Source organism: Phodopus roborovskii, unplaced genomic scaffold, assembly GCF_943737965.1.
Source record: "Phodopus roborovskii unplaced genomic scaffold, PHOROB, whole genome shotgun sequence".
Taxonomy (NCBI): Eukaryota; Metazoa; Chordata; class Mammalia; order Rodentia; family Cricetidae; genus Phodopus; species Phodopus roborovskii.
Window position 1 is genome coordinate 6,429,855 of NW_026126434.1, and position 19,107 is coordinate 6,448,961.

General features: G+C 40.7%; 2 protein-coding genes across 3 annotated transcripts in view; both read left to right on the plus strand.

The window, feature by feature from the left end:
* The first annotated feature begins 299 nt into the window (after positions 1-299).
* Positions 300-1,109, plus strand: LOC127223976 (60S ribosomal protein L7). Its single transcript, XM_051186701.1, has one exon. The coding sequence runs from the start codon at positions 315-317 to the stop codon at positions 1,059-1,061; it is 747 nt and encodes a 248-aa protein (XP_051042658.1). The 5' UTR covers positions 300-314; the 3' UTR covers positions 1,062-1,109.
* Positions 1,110-15,801: 14,692 nt separating this feature from the next.
* The window catches only part of Gcc2 (GRIP and coiled-coil domain containing 2), a 38,648-nt gene continuing 35,342 nt past the window's right edge, over positions 15,802-19,107 (plus strand). The window contains exons 1-3 of one of the 2 annotated variants that reach the window (XM_051186702.1): positions 15,802-15,891; positions 16,808-16,892; positions 18,109-18,176. In XM_051186702.1, the coding sequence (XP_051042659.1) occupies positions 15,811-15,891; positions 16,808-16,892; positions 18,109-18,176 (234 nt within the window). In that variant the 5' untranslated portion in view covers positions 15,802-15,810. The remainder of the gene's footprint in view (positions 15,892-16,807; positions 16,893-18,108; positions 18,177-19,107) is intronic. The other variant, XM_051186704.1, reaches the window with a different exon arrangement.

A 19,107-nucleotide genomic window follows, 5' to 3' on the forward strand; every position in this document is an offset into this window, starting at 1 on the left:
GTCATTTCATATTCATCGCAGGAGAAATCCATCAACACAAAGTCGCAGTTCTGAACATCTATGCCCATAATACAAAGTCACCCACATTTGTAAAAGAAATACTACTAAAACTCAAAGCTCATATAAAACCTCACACACTTATAGTGGGAGACTTCAATACACCACTCTCAAAACTAGACAGGACCAAAAATCAGAAACTCAACAAAGAAACAAAAGAATTAAAAGAAGTTATGTCTCAACTGCAGTTAACAGACATCTATAGAAATTCCATCCAGCTCTCTCCTTTTTTTTCCCCCCCCTGACTGGAAGGAGCCATGGAGGCCGCGCCGGAGAAGAAAAAGAAGGTACCTGCTGTGCCAGAGACCCTTAAGAAAAAGCGAAGGAATTTCGCGGAGCTGAAGGTGAAGCGCTTCCGGAAAAAGTTTGCACTGAAGACGCTCCGGAAGGCACGGAGGAAGCTCATCTATGAAAAGGCAAAGCATTATCACAAGGAATACAGGCAGATGTACCGGACAGAGATTCGCATGGCTAGGATGGCAAGGAAAGCCGGAAACTTCTACGTGCCTGCAGAACCCAAGCTGGCATTCGTCATCCGAATCCGAGGTATCAATGGTGTGAGCCCAAAGGTCCGCAAGGTGTTGCAGCTGCTCCGTCTTCGTCAGATCTTCAATGGCACTTTTGTTAAGCTCAACAAGGCTTCGATTAACATGCTGAGGATCGTGGAACCATACATTGCATGGGGGTACCCCAACCTGAAGTCAGTAAACGAGCTCATCTACAAGCGTGGCTATGGCAAAATCAATAAGAAGAGAATTGCCTTGACAGACAATTCCTTGATTGCTCGATCTCTTGGTAAATACGGCATTATCTGCATGGAGGATCTGATCCATGAGATCTACACAGTGGGTAAACGCTTCAAGGAAGCCAACAACTTCCTGTGGCCCTTCAAACTGTCTTCTCCACGGGGCGGGATGAAGAAAAAGACCACTCACTTTGTGGAAGGTGGCGATGCTGGCAACAGGGAAGACCAGATAAACAGGCTTATTAGACGGATGAACTAAGGTGCCTGTGGTATTTTTGTAATCTGGTCAGTTAATAAACAGTCACAGCTTGGCAAAAAAAAAAAAAAAAGAAAGAAAAGAAATTCCATCCAAAGACAAAAGAATATACCTTCTTCTCTGCTCCACATGGAACCTTCTCTAAAAACAACCACATACTAGGTGAAATAGGCCCCTGTATCTTGTCGGACCACCATGCTATGTGTTTCTGCTGCATGGTCTTGTCCTCTCCATCTGCATCTGGGTTCTAGTTCAACTCAGTGTTATATATAAACACCTGTTTCCAACAGGTATTAGATGAGGGCTCCATGGATAAGTTTAGTTGTTGATCTCACTTATCCTGGAAGGGCATTTATGGTAGCCTTTCCACGGATGCTCAAATTGTTGGTTGGCGTCAGTCTTGTAGTTCTCTAGACCTTTCTTTGTGTTCAATTTTATCTTCAAACCAATATTGGCTCCCTCTTTTATGTTCTCTCTCTCTCTCTCTCTCTCTCTCTCTTTCCTGTCGTCTATTCCTAACCGGGCTCAATCTTCCTGGTCCTTTCCTCCCCCTCATTTTCTCCTACTTCTCTCTCTATTCGCTGCCCCCCCAACTTCCCCTGTGCTCTGGGGGACTTGTCCCTTCCCGGTTCTGTGAGGGACATTATATGAATCTCTTAGAATACACCTTGTATCCTAGTTCCTCTGGTGATGTGAATTATAGGCTGGTGATCCTTTGATCTAGGTCTAAAATCCATATATGAGTGAGTACATACTGTGTTCCTCTTTTTGTGACTGGGTTACCTCATTTAGGATGGTTTCTTCAAGTGCCATTCACTTGCCTGCGAATTTCAAGATACCATTATTTTTTTTTTCTGCAGAGTAGTATTCCATTGTGTAGATGTGCCACATCTTCATTATCTATTCTTCAATTGAGGGGCATCTAGGTTGCTTCCAGGTTCTTGCTATTACAAATAGTGCTGATATGAACATAGTTGAACAGATGTCTTTGTTGCATGGATGTGAATCCTTTGGGTATATGCCTAAGAGGGGGATTGCCGGGTCCTGTGGTAAACTAATTCCCATTTTCCTGAGGAACCGCCATACTGATCTCCAAAATGGCTGTATGGGTTTTCACTCCCACCAGCAGTGAAGGAGTGTCCCCCTTTCTCCACATTCTCTCCAACATAAGTCATCATTGGTGTTTCTAATTTTAGCCATTCTGGCAGGGGTAAGATGGTATCTCAAAGTTTTTTGATTTGCATTTCCCTGATAGCTAAGGATGTGGAGCATTTTCTTAAGTGTCTTTCAGCCTTTTTGATTTCCTCTATTGAGAATTCTTTCTTCAGTTCTGTACCCCATTTTTAATAGGGTTATTTGGTGTTTTGTTGACTAGTTTCTTGAGTTCTTTGTATATTTTGGAGATCAGCCCTTTGTTAGGTATTTTCTTGTATTGCTTTCTTCCCATCATTTCTTCCAGTGGGTGCAGATTGGGCGCTCTCTCTCTCTCTCTCCCCCGCTACTCTCCCAGGTGGTCCCCACTCTCTAGGAGTTCTCTCCTCTAGCAGTGGCCTCCATCAGAGGCCTGGCAATGGGGATCAAAGACCAGTCAGGTGGGGATTCATGGTGGCCCCTTGAGAATAGGCGGGTCTAGTGTGCTCAGAGCAGATCCAGGAATGCTATGTTTGTTTTATATCCCTGGAAAGCCTGCCTTTTTCTGAAAGGGATGAAGGAGAAATTATGTAGGGGAGAGAGGAATTTGGAGGGGAAGGAATGTGAGGAGAGGAGGGAGAGCAAACTGTGGTGAGGAGTTCTGCTGGGATACAAATCTCTGCAGATCTGGGACCCATCTTTGTCTGGGGTGAAGGTCAGGATTCAGAACTACAGTGCCCAATACTTCAGCATGTTCTGCTTCTCATCTCTGCTCACCCAGAACTCACTAATCAATCAGAGGTTCTGGGAAGACCCACCAGTCAGTTGGGGCATGGGCTTTTGGGGGCTTTTTGCTGCTGGCTCAGGTCCTGTGTTAAGAAAGTCAGGAGGGGTTCTCTGTGCTGCATTATGAACACCAGTGCTGGGAATTGTGTGGGAAGTAAAATGAGCTCAGAGGCCACTGCATGGTGAGCAGCTGGTTTACTCTCCCCAGACAGGGAGGAGTAGCCACCTGAGCCTCACAACCTAAATTGGTGGATCTTCCCTAGGGATGAGTTGGAACCAGTAACCAGATGTTGAGACAAATACCCTGTGTGAGTCTTCTGACCAGACTTGATTTTTTTTCAACCAGGTTTGCACTAAACAGAATGGAACTCTTGTCCAATTGGAAATTGAATACTGACTGGCCAGGGAAATCTCTCAAATGTGCATACACAATTTGATTTCCTTTACTCGTATGGCATGAATTAACTCATTCTGGAAAACTGTACAAAATGCCCCATAAGGTTCTTCTTTATGATGGAGACCTTTGCAGCTCACTGGCTCAAACTTTACTCTGTAATCTAGCTGTTGTATGACTGTTGTCCCCTGCAGTATGTTGCAGTGCACAGTATATTGTCCCTTTTACTCTGATCTGAAAGAAGAAACCATGTTCCCCATGCAAATTCTTTTCCTGTGGTTCATACTGGTAATTTTAGAACTCTGTGAACCTACAAATAAGTCATCCAGGAATTCAGGGTGGTTAGTTGGGGGATAGGCTGGGGAATGCCCTGTGGGGATACAGGCAGAGTTCAAGTCCTCCTCAATCAACATAACTCAAAACTGCTTTACTAAAAGCAGCTGCTCTAGAATTTTTATGCCTTCCCAGGGAGAAATCTCACCACCCCTATAGAGATTAATAAAGAAAAATCACTTGAATAGTGGTGCACTTTCATATCTAGTGAGTGCTTAAGGAGGAGCTGGCCTAGAATAGACTTGCTAACTTACATATACCTTAGATCTGTGCAATCCACACACCCTGTCATCTTTACATCTCTTTCAAGTCTGGGTCCCTTGTTCCATTTTCAACAATTAACAAAAGGATAGAAGATTTAAAGTTCAGCACTTAGGTACAAGGGAGTCTTATACCCCAAAAATATTTGCAGAATAGTTTTTAAGAAAATGTCAACTGCTAAGGTCCTTTGTCTTCTTTAAGTGTTCTTGCTTAGAGCCAAGGTAAAACAGTATCTTCTTAGTGGCATCCCCTCTACTCAAAAGTGAATATACATTTGTTCAAAGTCAGTATACCTAAGAGTTCCTACAGCTATTTTGATCTTTTTAAAAACTTTAATATTAATATCACTTTTAAATTTTGTTTTCTGTTCAGGAAGCACTGCTCTACTCACTAATTTTTCCTGTCCCCCAATGTTTCCCAGTCATTCAGAACTTCATTCTACTTTTCCCCCAGTGGTTATTATTTATTCATTTCTGTTTGCAGCAATGTATCCTGTAACCCATGTTTGCCTCACACTGTGTAACTGATAATTGCTTTGAGCCCCAAATTCTGTCTCTGCATCCAAGTGCAGTGAAGACATGTGTGTCAATCATTCCAGACTGAACCTTGGTTGGTCAGAGAGAAGGAAAAAGATACAGGAGAATGAGTGTCCTCCAATCTCTCTTGCTTTTACTGGGAACTTAAAAATGAACCTGTGCACTAACTGAATTTGTGGACTAGCTTTAAAGCAAGTATGGTGACAGTGCACAAGCAGAGGAGCAGGAAAGAGGGTGACAGCTTTTCTGCTTGACAGTAGTTGACATTAGCTATGAAATGTGAGATGATCAATCTTAGATGATCAATAAATGCCCTGACTGGCAACAGATCAGGCAATAAAGAATCATGTTAAAGTACCAAACCAAATTCTCTGGTTATACTAGTTCAACCAAAATAGGAGATCTGGGTAAAAGGGTGTGGCCCTGCCTAACAGGACTGTTATTTTCCTGGTTTAAGATGTATAGCCTGGGGCTGGAGAGATGGCTCAGAGGTTAAAAGCACTGGCTTTTCTTCCTAAGGCCCTGAGTTCAATCCCCAGCAACCGCATGGTGGCTCACAACCATCTGTGATAAGAATGGGTGCCCTCTTCCGGCCTACAGGCCTGAGAGAAAAGGGGTGAATAATCTTTGGTGTGCCCTAATACAAGTCTTTGGGACACATGACCTTGAAGCCTATTTCAACTTTTGTATTTCAATAATTACATCATTGCTACCATTGCTTTCCTGCCTCCAAGTACAAGTCAGTCATAGCAGGCCAAGCCTTGACTGGTCAGTGAAAAAGAAAAGGAGGGAGGGAATGAGTGTCCTAATGCAGCCTAGGCTTTATTGGGGAGTGGCAATGCAGAAGCTCTAGTGTAAGAATGGGAATTCATTGTTCACTTAGTACAAGTTGTTATGATCACTGTACAGAAAGGGAGGGGCAGGGAGGAACTTGAAAGTTTACCAGTGTTTTCCACAGTTGGGATTTTCAATATGCAATGTGTTAATCAATAAGAGGTGACATAAAAATGGTCATTTCTTTGGCTTCACAGATGAGGTTCCTTGAGCAGGTTTTGTCTTTTTCTGGGGGAATCTGGTGACAGCCACACAGCTGGGGAGCCAGCATTGGACCTAACAAAACCCTCTGAATGTGGGTGTCCTTTAGGAGGCCTGGGCAGTCTTTGGGACCTCTAACGATGGAACCAGTATTTATCCCTAGTGGACAATTGGACTTTGAGGTCCATTCCCTATGGAGGGATACTATCTCAGCCCAGATACACGAAGCCCTCCCCTAAATGATGTGATAGACTTAGATGATTCCCCATAGAAGGCCTCACTATCCTTGGGGAGCATGTGGAGAGTGGGTGGGGGGAGGTGGTAGGGAGCATGGGAGGTTGGGAGGGAGAGGAAATGGGAGGATTGATATGTAAAATGAATGTTTCTAAAGAAAGAAAGAAAGAAAGAAAGAAAGAAAGAAAGAAAGAAAGAAAGAAAGAAAGGTAAGTCGGGGGAAGGAAAGAAAAAAAAGAGGTAAAGAGACACAGAGCTAAAGGACAGAAGAGACGGGAAAAGTCCTGTCTGCCTTGGGAACAATGGGAAAGAGGGCAGGAAAGAGAAGAGCTTAAGTGGTCCGGGGTCTTTCTTTTAAAAGGGTCCTTTGCATGTGCATACAGACTAGTAGTTATGGAACTCTGGGCTGACCAGGGTACTGCCTGAGTGCATTCTGCCAGGTGACAGGGCCAGGCCAGCAAAATGCCTGAGTCCTTACAAGATCTGTGCTCAGAATGAAAGATTGGACTGCGAACTGGGCTGTTCCTTGAGCTCACTACTTCCTGTTACTCAGGCCTCACTAACCAATCAGAACCTCGATCGGATCCGTCAGTGAAATGGGTGGGTTCTTCCGGGTGCCCTATTCTTCCGCTCTTCTGAGGGAGCAAGAAGTTTGGCTGTAGGCTCCCTGTGGGGAGAGCATGGCCTTGGTGAGTTATGGGAAACTATCCCCAGACAAGGAGGAGTGGCGGGTGGCAGGTCCGGGTGAGCGAGGGGCCTCTGTCCCCAGATTGGGTGGAGCAGTGGGCTGAATCCCAGAAGCTCATGTGGTGGGGGCCTTCCTTGTCTGGGTGGGAGCTAGAGGCCAGATACTGAGTTCAGCATATGCCTGCCAACTGCTTGGTTCCTTTGAGATCCTTGTAATTCCCTGGGCTGGGGAAGCGAGCTCTGAATAACTTCACTCTGCGGGCTACATCTGTGAACGGCATTGGGAGTGGGATGGTGTTTAGAAATACCTTCTTGTTGACGTTATTATGAAATGCTGGTCCCTGTAGAGCTTGTATCGTCCCTATGGAAGGCAAATTTGCCAAACTCGGAGAACCCTGATCTCTCTAGTATCTTCCAGAAGTTCTGCATTTAGGTTTAGGATCCATGGAGTTAATTTTGTGGAGCTTGTGAATGATTTCTCCGGTGTAGCACTCCCCTGATAAACCGTGATATAGAAGAGTATAATTGACCGTAATAGAATAGAAGGAAGAAGTATTTACCAATTCTTAAATATTAATCACACATAGTCATATTTAGCAAAGGAAGAACTGCCTCCCAAATACCCAAAAGGTAAGCTGTGTGCCAACCATGCTAGTTAGAGATTAGTATGATAAAATGTAAATGTTTGTTTACCAGCATTAATCAACCATTAAGCTACATTCCCAGAACAGAAGAGAAAATGATGATTAACAGACCAAAAGCACCCCTCTTGAACAGGCCCTTAACATGTTGTTCAATGAGTCATTACAGGGTCACAACCAACATTAAATCTTGATATGACATAAGAATGTATTCTTGAAAACCTCCATGTTAAACCTTTTTCCAAAGACTTATGAGATGGATTTGAACCCTGTCTGTAGATTCACAGGGCATTCATTGTCCATCCTACCCACTGCCTAACCACCCTAAATTTTTGGATTACACATTTGTAGCACATGGAATTGTAAAACTACCTGTTTGAGTCATCGCATAGTGGACTGTCCATTGCAGCAACAGGAAAAGGATTTGCAAATGGAGCTTGTCTCTCCCTTCAGACTGGAAGAGAAGGATCAGTGTACTCTCTACACTGCAGGGGAAACAGACTAGACAAAAGCCAGATCACAGACTATAGTTTCAGGCAGTGAGGAGCAGGGCTCTCCATCATAAAGAAGACCCTGATGAGGCAAGGTGAGTGACAGCCAGTGTAATTTCCCAGCATGTATAAATTCCTTCCTTGTGGATAAAAAGTGACATAATTGGTGGATCTACAATTTAGGGAACAACTTTAACCTCTGAGTATTCCATTTCATATTAGGGAACTCTCCTATGCAAATATGTGCAATCTGGGTTGACACAGTTTAGTCATCAGAGAGGGTTGAGACACAGTCCATTGTCTATACCTCGAATTTCACAGGGGGCAAAGTCATTCAGTCTCTTATTAATGGCAGTCTCTCTACAATGGAAGTGCCTACTCTTTTTCAAAGCCAGTTTAGCTAAGTGTTCTGCCAATTATTTTTATGTCTTTAACAAGTCAATTGTTGGTGTCCTTTTTTTTTAAATTTCAGTCTTAAATGCATTACTGCTCTAATCTCTATTATTTCTATTTTCTAACATTTTCCAGTCATTAAGAATTCCATTCCATTTTTAAGTGCTATTTGTCTATGTATTTATGTATTTATATCATTTTAGAACATCGATTCTCACCCTTTGGGTCACAACTTTTGGGGGTAAAGACTCTACATCAGAGGTTACCTAAGCCCATCAGAAATCACACATGATTATTATACCATTCATAACAGTAATAAAACTATAGTTATGAAACAGCAATGGAGGACAGTTTATAGTTGGGATTCACCACTATAATAGGAAGTATATTAAAGGGTCCCAGCATTAGGAAGGTTGAGAAATACTGAACAGTCTGCTACAGCTGAGACTTGCCTCCCAGTATGAAACTGAGCATTGTTTTCAAAACCCAATCCTGACTTCCAGTGCTGGGAAGACAGTGCTGTTAGGAACTAGCAGCCAGCTGACCCCTACCCCAACGATGGGCAGGACGCTCATGGCCATGTCATCCCTAGTCAGCTTTACCTGGCGCTTACCTGGCGGCCAGAGGACTCAGTTACGCATGTGCAAGTCCCCTTTAAAAGCAAGTGACCCACACCCCTCTCTCTCTCTCCTGCTTTCGGTTGGCCACCAGCTACCTCCTCTTTCTTTCCCCTCTCTCAATAAACTCCACGTGGGTGCTGAGTCTCGTGTTTGTGTTTCTTAGGCATAAGCTGTGCAGCAAAAGAACAACAAGTGCTACTCCTCCTTCTAACCTGGATTCATTTCCAGGATTTCCTCAGTTTGTATGTTCCTTATTTCTTCTATTTCCCATTTCAGTTCTTTTTTTTAAGATTTTTTTTTTATTTATTGTATATACAATGCCTGCATGCCAGAGAGGGCACAACCACATGGTGGTTGTGAGCCACCATGTCGTTGCTGGGAATTTAACTCAGGACCACTGGAAGAGCAGCCAGTGCTCTTAACCTTTGAGCCATCTCTCCAACCTGTCCCTTTTCAGTTCTTGAACAGTTTTATTTATTTCCTTTAACTTTTGGTTTGTTTTTTTTTCTTGTCTTTATTTTGGGGGTTTAATGGTTTCCTCCACTTGTTTGTATTTTCCTGGCTTTCTTTGAGGGATTTATTGATTTGCTACAATTGCTTCTGTTTTCCTGTGTTTATTTCAGTGATTTATTCATTTTCCTTTTAAGGACCTCTGCCATCTTGAAATATTTGGTTTTAAGGACTTTCTCCAGCTATGTTGGAATATTCAGGGGCTGGACACTGGTAGTGACATATTTTCCTGGCAGTCATCTCTGTTTAGCAAAATCAGAATCCCAGTGGGGAGACTGTGAGAGTTCATTGCATGATGCTGGAAGAATGAAGTGTGAATTGTTGAGACATAAGCTATGAGACATCTGCCATATAGAGAAGGTTGGTAATCAAAGAGAGAGACATGGGAAATTGCAGGGATTGGGCCACCTAAGACTTTTGAAACTGAAGCCCCATGTATCTGACACAGGGCTACAGTTTGCAGTGTTTGACTGCTGGGTCTCACTCATGCCTCAACTCTATCTTCCCTCACTGTGTCACCATACTTCTCCTTTGAAATTAGAGTCAGAATTCTCTGCCATTGTATGTTGGAAAGATGTAAATTATTTTCTGATTTTATAAGATATCACTGGCAAAAAATTGTCTTGAGTGTTAAAGAGACATCAGGCATTTGAACAGTTGAATGTTTTGTACTATGAGGATCATTCAAGTTAGACTAAATTCATTTTCTTCATGGATGACCATAAGCCTCTAGTGACTTTGGTCAGAATCTATTGGATTGAAAGAAAAACCTTCCAGAAAGGATGATACATGATTCACTGGAACATGCATCTCTCCTTGGTGACTTTCACCTTAGGCACCTTAGGTAAGAGGAACATTTCTGGATGAAAATTCTTTTTTGGAGATAGGATATGAGTATCTGTAGTCTCAACCCATGTCCTGTTCGTAATGTCAATTGTATTGTGGTGAAATTGATCAGGCAGCTTCCTTCTCATTCTGTCATGCCTTTACCACCATTACAGACTGTATCCCTAAATCACATAAGACACAGTAGGAGCATTGAGGATACCCAATGCTAAGCCATTTTGCTAGCTTGCTCTTTTTGATTTTGAAGACAAGGTTTGTCTTTGTTGCCCCGAATGACCTGATATTAGCTGTGTAGACCAGGTTTGCCTCAAAATCAGAGATCTTCCTGACTCTGTATCCCAAGTGCTGGGATTAAATGTGGGCCCACATTTCTAACATTTTTTTTAATATAATGTGTAAAGCTCCTAGAAAGTAACATATAATGTTGTGCTGAGCTTCACCCACATCTTTCAGTTTTCAAATTTGGCATGTTTCCATGACATTGATACTGCTTGAGCCTTCTGAGTCATTGGATTGCAGTGGTGGGATTTTTTTATACCTATTGTGTCCATTTTGATTTTTAAATGAATATTAGTCATCCTTAATGCACGGATATATACCACATGTCTATCTGATCCTCACAGTAGTCAGAAGATGGTTTTAGAACTCCTGATCTTTGAGTAATGGGTAGTTGTGATCCCCCATGTAAGTACTGGCAATTTTGCTTAACTTTATGTAAGAACAGCAAGAGCTTTTTACCTCTGAGCCATCTCTTCTGCCCTATTTTTATTATTTATGTTCAATATTTACTTTGTTAATAATTCCTCTTATCCATTTGTAACTATGCAGTTCCTTTTCTTGAAATCTTATTAATGTTACACTTGAAACTGGGGCTCATCAGGTATTTGGAATATGAATACAGACTGGAATGCATGCATAACTCTTTGTGAGAACTTCAGTTTGAAGCCCCTCTTGAGTTCTTTGTATCTTTTTGTTTGTTTGATTGACTTTTCAGGGCAGACATGGTCTTTGTATATATTTCTGGCTGTCCCAGAACCTTTTGCACAGACTAGGCATTTAACTCAGAAGCAGTTACACCTGCCTCTGCCTTCTAAGTGCTGGGATTAAAGCCATGAATATACCCAGCTTACCTATATCTTTGTTGTTAGTCATAGGTCATACAATTTCTCTGATGTTTACTGAGATTTGCATTTCTCTTGCAAGGTGAATCCCATACAAAGATTACAGAAATGACAGAAGTGAACCTCCCATTTAATTTCCTTCTGAAATGATTGCATTGTAATGTCAGTGTTATAATTAAATGTGGGAAGCACCAAAATTAGATGACTGTATTGTCAAATACATTTATAGTGTAGTCAGTATTGTAAGGAGTTCGGTTTTTCCACCCGCCGCCACTCTTGTCCGGCAGCCGCGCCAGCCCCAAATAACACACAGAGACTCTGTATTCGATATAATCTGTTGGCCTGGTTACTATTTTCTTATTGGCTAGCTCTATCTTAAGTATTAACCCATTTGTGTTAATCTATGTATTTCCACGTGGTCTTCTTACCCAGAGCCAGCTGCCGCATACTGCTTTCTCCCGACTCTCCATCTTGGCTCTCCATCCTGACTCTCCTTACTATTTCCTGTTCCTCCTTGTCTCCTAGTCCCTCCTATCTTCCTTTCCTATTGGCCAACAGTGCTTTATTTATTAACCAGTATGAGAAACATATACAGAATGACATCTCCCATCATCTCCTCTTTTCTGTCTAAATAAAAAGAAGGGTTTTAACCTTAATATAGCAGAATATATCACATAACAGTTATTAAATAAGAATCACAGTTAACACTATTTAGTCCATTAACATTTAGCAAGATTTGAAGAAAATATTCCATCATCTATCTTATCTTTGTGTGTCTAAAGTAACTTATCTTTAATATTAAGGAAAACTATATAACTATCTGTCTTCAACTCCTTCAAAGACCACAGAAGGATAGTCTATAAACTATAGAAATGACAGAGACATCTTGCTTTTTCAGTCACCTGAAGTTTTTTTGTAATCTTCCATCTTTAGCCCATAGGCCATAGTGTGTCTGGCAGACTCTTCAGCAAAGCAGGAAACTTTAAACTGTCTTTTTGTATTGGCAGTTTGTCCGTCACTTTTTTCTGTGTCCTGCAGACTGTCTGGCAGACTCTTCCATGAAGCAGGAACTCTATAGCAATGTCCATCTTGAATCAGTGATCACTTTTCTGTGGGTCCTGCATGTCCAGTTTATATAGCACAAAGTCAAACAGTCCAGACAAGAGCAGTATCTTGTCCAAATGGCTAGTCTTGCCATAATGAAAGTAAACTCCATAACGAGTTTCTTCAATGTCCATCTTTCTTTTTGACACAGGTGGTGTTACCAGGAGCATTTATGTCTCATTGTCAAGTAAAACCCTAAATCATTTTAAATGCCATATTCTGTAGGTCTTTGAAAGGTTTGAAGAATGCCTATCCATCTCAAATATATGTCTGTATATCTAGAAATACTAACTTAACTATAAGTTCTAACTATCATAGGTAACTATCTATAATCTGTACTACATTATACATTACATTTCTAACTGAGCTCAATAAACACAATACCTAAACAAGAGAAGAAATATACATATCACCTTATTGACCTTAAATTGTATCAATAAATGAAAATCTGTTCCAAAACAAAGTATTCATATCTATATCACAGTATCACACCTTTTGTTTTCCACATACATGGGATATTGTAGAATACGGTGACTTATGATAATGTGTATGTGAACTTCACTCAGCAAGAGTGGGCTTTGCTGGATCCTTCCCAGAAGAATCTCTATAAAAATGTGATGCTGGAGACCTTCAGGAACCTCACTGATATTGGTAAGACGGTGAAATTTACTAAACATTTTAAAATAAGGGACAAGTGTTTCTTGGTTATTGATGTTCTTCTATAATTTCAAGTGAGAAAGAGGAAGAATGTGGTGTATACATTGTGGGTGATGTTAATGTTCACTGAAGGTATTAACTTAAAATTTTCTCAATTTCCAATAATATATCATACATTTTCTGGTACTATATTTTAGGCCACAGTTGGGAAGATGGTAATATCGAAGAACATTGCCAAAGTTCTAGAAGACATGTAAGGTAATTTACATATGCAAGCTGATATAAATGTACCCCTTAAGACATTTTAATGTGTCCTGTATGTTTTAAAGAAAAGCAGCAATGTAAATAAGCACAGCTTAAAGTGTATTGGTGATCATTAAATTATCAAAAAACCATATACCTCAACATCAGATAGAAAAGTGTTTATAAGGCATTAGGAAAGAAGACAAGGAAACAATGCCTTAACAGATATAATTTGAATCACAGCTGAGTGAGAGCTATGCTGTAGAACAGCCACTCTGTTTAGCATAAAATTCATATTACGAAAGTTATGCACATTGAGTAGGTCATAAGTATATGTCTAAAACCTTCTAATAAGCAAATAGTCCATAGTAAAAACTAGTGTAACTTGGGTACATGCTATGACTTTGCTAAGTTTATTGAGATGGGCAGATAAAATCAAGGGACAGCTGTTGTGGAGAAACATTAATCTCTATACCACATGTCCACGGGCAACAGAAAGTCAAACTGTGTAAATGTAATATGGAAGCCTTTTATTTGCTTTCTTTCTTTAATAGCTATACCATATGTCACTCTGTATAGGAACCATATGAGTATAGGTATATGGAAAGAACAGAACAATTAGAAGATATGTAGAAGTCTCTACTTTGACTAGACTTGTTGAATGTGAATCAAGTTTATATGTAATTGATTCTCCAGCTTTATTGGGAATACATCAACAAACTTACACTGCAGAAAATCCTTATGAGTGTAGGGCACCTTGAGCAAGCCTGAAGCTGTCAGCTGGAACATCTTGCGCCCCAGAGTTGTTATTGGTACTCTTCCTGTTTTGCTAACACATCTGCTGAGGAGGAGCTAAGCCTGAAACTTGCACTCTTGACACTAGGTTGTTTTCTGCTATGCATGTGTCCATGCTGTGCATGTGTCCATGCATAAACCCCCTCCTCTTCCTAAATAAATGGCATTCCTGTTGAATGAATGACCCACTGTCCTGTATCTTATTTCAATCTCTAGGCCTTTGCCCTATTAGTAGAACAGATTGTAGCACTACATCTGAGTACTAGGGATTTATAAAATCTTTTGTTTGTCCTGGTTCACTTTGCAAATGTACTATGACTCCCACTGTAGGAATATTTATGAATGTAAAAACTGTGGTAATGCTCTTGAGTTTTTCCAGTTCTCTGTGTATGTCTACACCTGGAAGTAGACATCCTGAGGAACTGGATGAGTGCGTGCCTTTTCACCTACAGAGATACAACACTATGATCACTATGATTGACACTCCCTACTAGAGGCCACTTGTTACATCCTCTACTTTATGTTTTATATATGTTTTATATATAACTATATATATATTTTTATATATAACTATATAAAACTTTTAGGGACTTTCTTTGTAAGGCCCAGGAGAGTCTAGGGGTGCCCTGATACCACTCTGAGACAACAACAAAAATCTCTATTTTGGAATATCTTCCATGTCTTCCTCTCAGAGAGTCCTCTGAGATTTTTCTCTTATCCCGCCTTCATCCCCTTGTGAGCAATCACAAGGAAATGGAGGGCCTGTTGGACCCTCTGATAGGACCCTTAAATCCCTGTACCTTGCCCTCTCTCATCAGGGTCCATAAGAGAGGGAGCATGTAGACACTGGTTCTCTTAACTCCCCACACTATGACCTTGATGAATTCTTTCAGATGAATGCTTGTGCTCAATTTACTTTCTCCTTTTTATACAGCCTTGGACTCCTATCCTTAGAATGTTGCCTATCCTTAGACCTTTACTGTGAATATCCCTATCTCAATTACTCTAGATAAATCTCTCACATGCCTAGAGGTTGTTCTATATGATGCCAGATCCTTTGAAATCGTCGGTATTAACAAGCACAAGAATTGTCTCAGCCAATAAATTAATTGTTTGAAGGACAGAGTCAGCATGCAAACATTTTGTGACTCTGATAAATTAATGGACCCAGTCACGTATTCCCAAGTACTACTCATGGCACAACAAATTCTGAACATCACCTATTAAATATTTGTTTCACAAATGCCTGCTAGTTGGGATACTTAAGTTTATAAACCACATCTTAAAAATTTAGGAAGCAAGCCAGGAGGTGATGGCACATGGCTTTAATCCCAGCACTTGGGAGGCAGAAACAGGTGGATCTCTGTTAGTTCAAGGCCAACCTGGTCTACATTTCGAGTTCCAGGATAGCCAGGACTGTTATACAAAGAAACTCAGTTTCGAAAAACAAAAAGTAAAAATATAAAAATTAGGAAATGAACATGTGAGTTCAATCCCTTTATTTGGCCCACGGAAAAGCTCAGAGGTTCATCGGGCCAGGCCCAGGCCAGAGGACCTGCGCACAGGGAACTTCCTCCCAGACGCTGAGGAGGAAGCGGAAGTGCAGCTCGTTGTAGCCTTGGAGACCTGGAGAGGCGTGGCACGACCTTTGACCCGCTCTCCGCGTCGTCAGAGGCAGAGCAGCTCAGACTCCTGAAGAAGCAACCTTGTCCGCGGGTCGCTGCGGCGGTGATGGAGGTAATGGTGGGGTCGCGAAGCCCGGCTGGTTCTCTGCGCTACTCGAGGAATGGGAGGGCACGGTCAGCAGTCTATCCCGCGCTCGTCGTAGAGCCCCGTGCCGGCGCATGCAACAGTGGTGCCCCCTGGTTCTTGCTCCTGAGGAGGCTCTTCCTCACCCCAAGGGTTTTTAGCCGAGCTTTGCCCCCGGAAATGGGATGAATCTTGTGACGATTTTGTTTTTGCAGGGTGTTCAAGATGGGGTGGCTGCGGCACCCTCCGGGACCGGGAAATCCAAGGTGAGAAGAACACTCTACAGCCATGTTCCCTCTGGCGCCGAAGGGCAATACATTGGAAAACTTGGGCATGGGGAGAAGGATTTCTATTATGAAAGAAGTCACCTTTCCTCAGTGTTTCCATTTTCACTTACAATTCGCCCTGTTCTTTTTTTAATTTCCTGATGTGCAAGCAGTTTGTTTACTTCCTGCTCCTTGTTAGCGCTATGCCGAGTGGTCCTGCTATATTTCAGACATTTAACTAGTCTGTTGTGTGAAATTTTGCACAGTGATGCAAATGAAGACAGGATTAGATAAGGGGAAGAACCAGGGAGCTGTATCCTATTGGCTCCAGGTCCATAGCCAAACGACGGTTGAATAAGGTCATTCTTACAGCCCTGTGCAATATCTAATGTTCATTGATTCGAAAAGGTTTATTGCCAAAATGCATCGTTTGCATATTGAGTTTCAGGCATTTGCCTAAGCTCTCGAATTCTGTCTCATTTAAGCTTCGTGAAATAAGTACATTGTTATTTTCATTCTGCAGATGAGAAAACTGAGTGCACTAGAATTAAGTAATTTTCAGTTACTAAAGCCTCTTATTTTAGTTGGAGCCTAAATGTTACCCGATTCATATGTGACTGTAATTATGTTTATATTTTTCATGTGCACACGAATGACTTTTCAGCTTGCAACAGAATGAATTTTACAGCTCTAAAAATCTTTAGGTCCAACTCCCACTTGTACACTTAGAGAACTTAGTGTTCTCTAAGTAAGAGCTGGGGGGTTTCTTCGCTTTTGGTTGAAGTTATATTTGTTAATTTTAAAAGTATAATCAGCTTGAATGTTGAGAGTGTTTTTGTTTTTAGACAGACATTGTGTTTGTTTTGAGGGCCATACTGGAAGCATGAGTAATAGCCTGTCACATAACATCTTTCAGCTGGAAACGTTGCCACGAGAAGATCTTATCAAATTTGCCAAGAAGCAAATGATGCTACTACAGAAAGCTAAAGCAAGGTGTACAGGTACTGGGTTTGAAATTATAGGGGATTTGTCAGTACATGAACATGCCCAAGTTTGCAGTTACCTTTGAATAAATAAAGGAAAAGAGAAAAAAAATTTTTTTTTTATTTGCTTATTTTTATTTTATGTACATTGGTATTTTGCCTTCATGAGGATTCTGTATCCCATGGATACAGTTGTGAGCTGCCATGTGGATGCTGGGAATTGAACCAGGGTCCTCTGGAAGAACAGTCAGTGCCTTAATCACTGAGCCATCTCTCCAGCTCCAGAGAGAAGTGTTTTTAATTGTAAAATGAAACCCTTTTTTACTTCATATTAATTGTAAATTCTTCTAAACTTTTTTTTTTTTTTTTTTTTAGAGAAATCAATTGAAATGTTAAAGGTACTAAGTTTAACCCCAAAGAAATACTCAGAAACTTGAAGTGTATGCATGTGCTTAAGTTGGTTTGGTCACTATATGATGCCCTTTTTTTTTTTTTTTTTTTTTTTAAATTTATTTTCTTTCATTCCAAAAGGAAAATGATATTAGTGTTCTTTGTTATATGGTTGGGGGAACTCTTGAATTTAACTGCCAATAGTTATTTTCTAACCAGAACAGAACAAATTTATTTTTAGAAATTGGACCTGTTTGTAATCAAGAAAGTAATTTATTTGAGGAGATGACCTAAGCTCCTGAACTAGACATGTATTGGTGGAATATTCAGATCAATATATGTGTTCAATATGTTTAATTCTTGCTTTAAGATTATACAGAAAATATTTACAACAAAAAATAATAGAATGTCTAGGACATGCTAGAAAATTATCAGGGTAGTTGGCCACAGTGACACACCTATTCCCTGCTACTGTAGAGGCTAAGGCAGAAGCATCAATTGAGCCCAGGATTTAAAAGACAGCCTGGGCAACTTAGCATGACCTCCACATATATGTGGATGATGAAGAAACGACAGGAAGGGAAGATGTGAATACAGTTTGTTTCAGATGTAATATTGTTCATGTGCACTGAAGCAGGTGGTGGATACTTAGACCACACTCTTCCAAATGAAAATTTTCATATAAAAGAGCAAAAAAAAAAAAAAGTAATACTATTATTTGAATATCGTTAATAATCCTCTGAGTATTTACTTCTTAAATATATTATAATTTATACACTTGGAAATTTTCTTAGAATGTACTTGTCAGTTCTTAATTTATGAACTAGAATCTTTTATTATTTAGAATTAGACAAAGAAATTGAAGAACTCAAATCAAAACCTGTTGATGGAAGAACTGATGATATTATTAAGGTAATGAAATAGTTTTGGTTTACTTACAGAAAATGTCTAGTAATAGATAACAAGTTCCTGCTAGACACCATCTTGCTATTTGTTCAGTCACTTCCTTGTTGACTTTGGTTTAGCTTTTTAATTCTTTAACTCACAGAAGGGGAGAAGGGTAGAGAGGGATATTGACTCAGTTCAGACAAAAGCCCTCCTTCATTATGGTTATTACTTCCAGACTTTTCCTGCTCTGACCTCCATGGAAAACTTGGCCAGGTGTAGCACTTCAATGATGATGTGGGAATAGATCTATACCACTGAATAACAGCTCCTGGCCCAGATTTAATAGCTGCACTTCTAGCTGTGGGGGGGAGAGGGGGAGCCGGTGGGGGATGAATGGAGGTGGATCTTAAAACATTTTATTTGTAATCACAATTCATCTTGCCTGATCACCATCACTTGGTGGGTTAGTGCCATTGCCAGATTTTGTGTCATTTAACTTTAGATTTGTTTACTATTTCCTTTATCCTCCACCCTTAACAGACACCATAGACATGTTGCTGTCTCAGGATATAGCTTCAGTGTGTCTCTTTCCATTTGCATGGCACTCCTGTTTCATAAAGCCTTCTGTCTCCTGGAAGGAATTGCTCTGGCTGTCCTCTAGCTCTGTTGCAGTTCTGAAACTGGACTTTGACAGTGATCCCATGAATGCCAGCCCTGCTTCCTTAATGCTACACACCTATTTGCTAGGGTATTTAGTCAAACTTTTTTACTGGATTAACAGCTCATTTTGATACAAGACATGTCTCTGTATCTAAGAAGAATTGCATAGAAAATTAAAAAGGAAAAAAAAAAAGCAGGGTTCTGCCTCCTGAGTGCTGGGATTAAAGACATGCACCACCATACTAGGCAAATTTAAATTTTCATTTGCTGAATGTATAGGCCCCTTCTCTGTCTC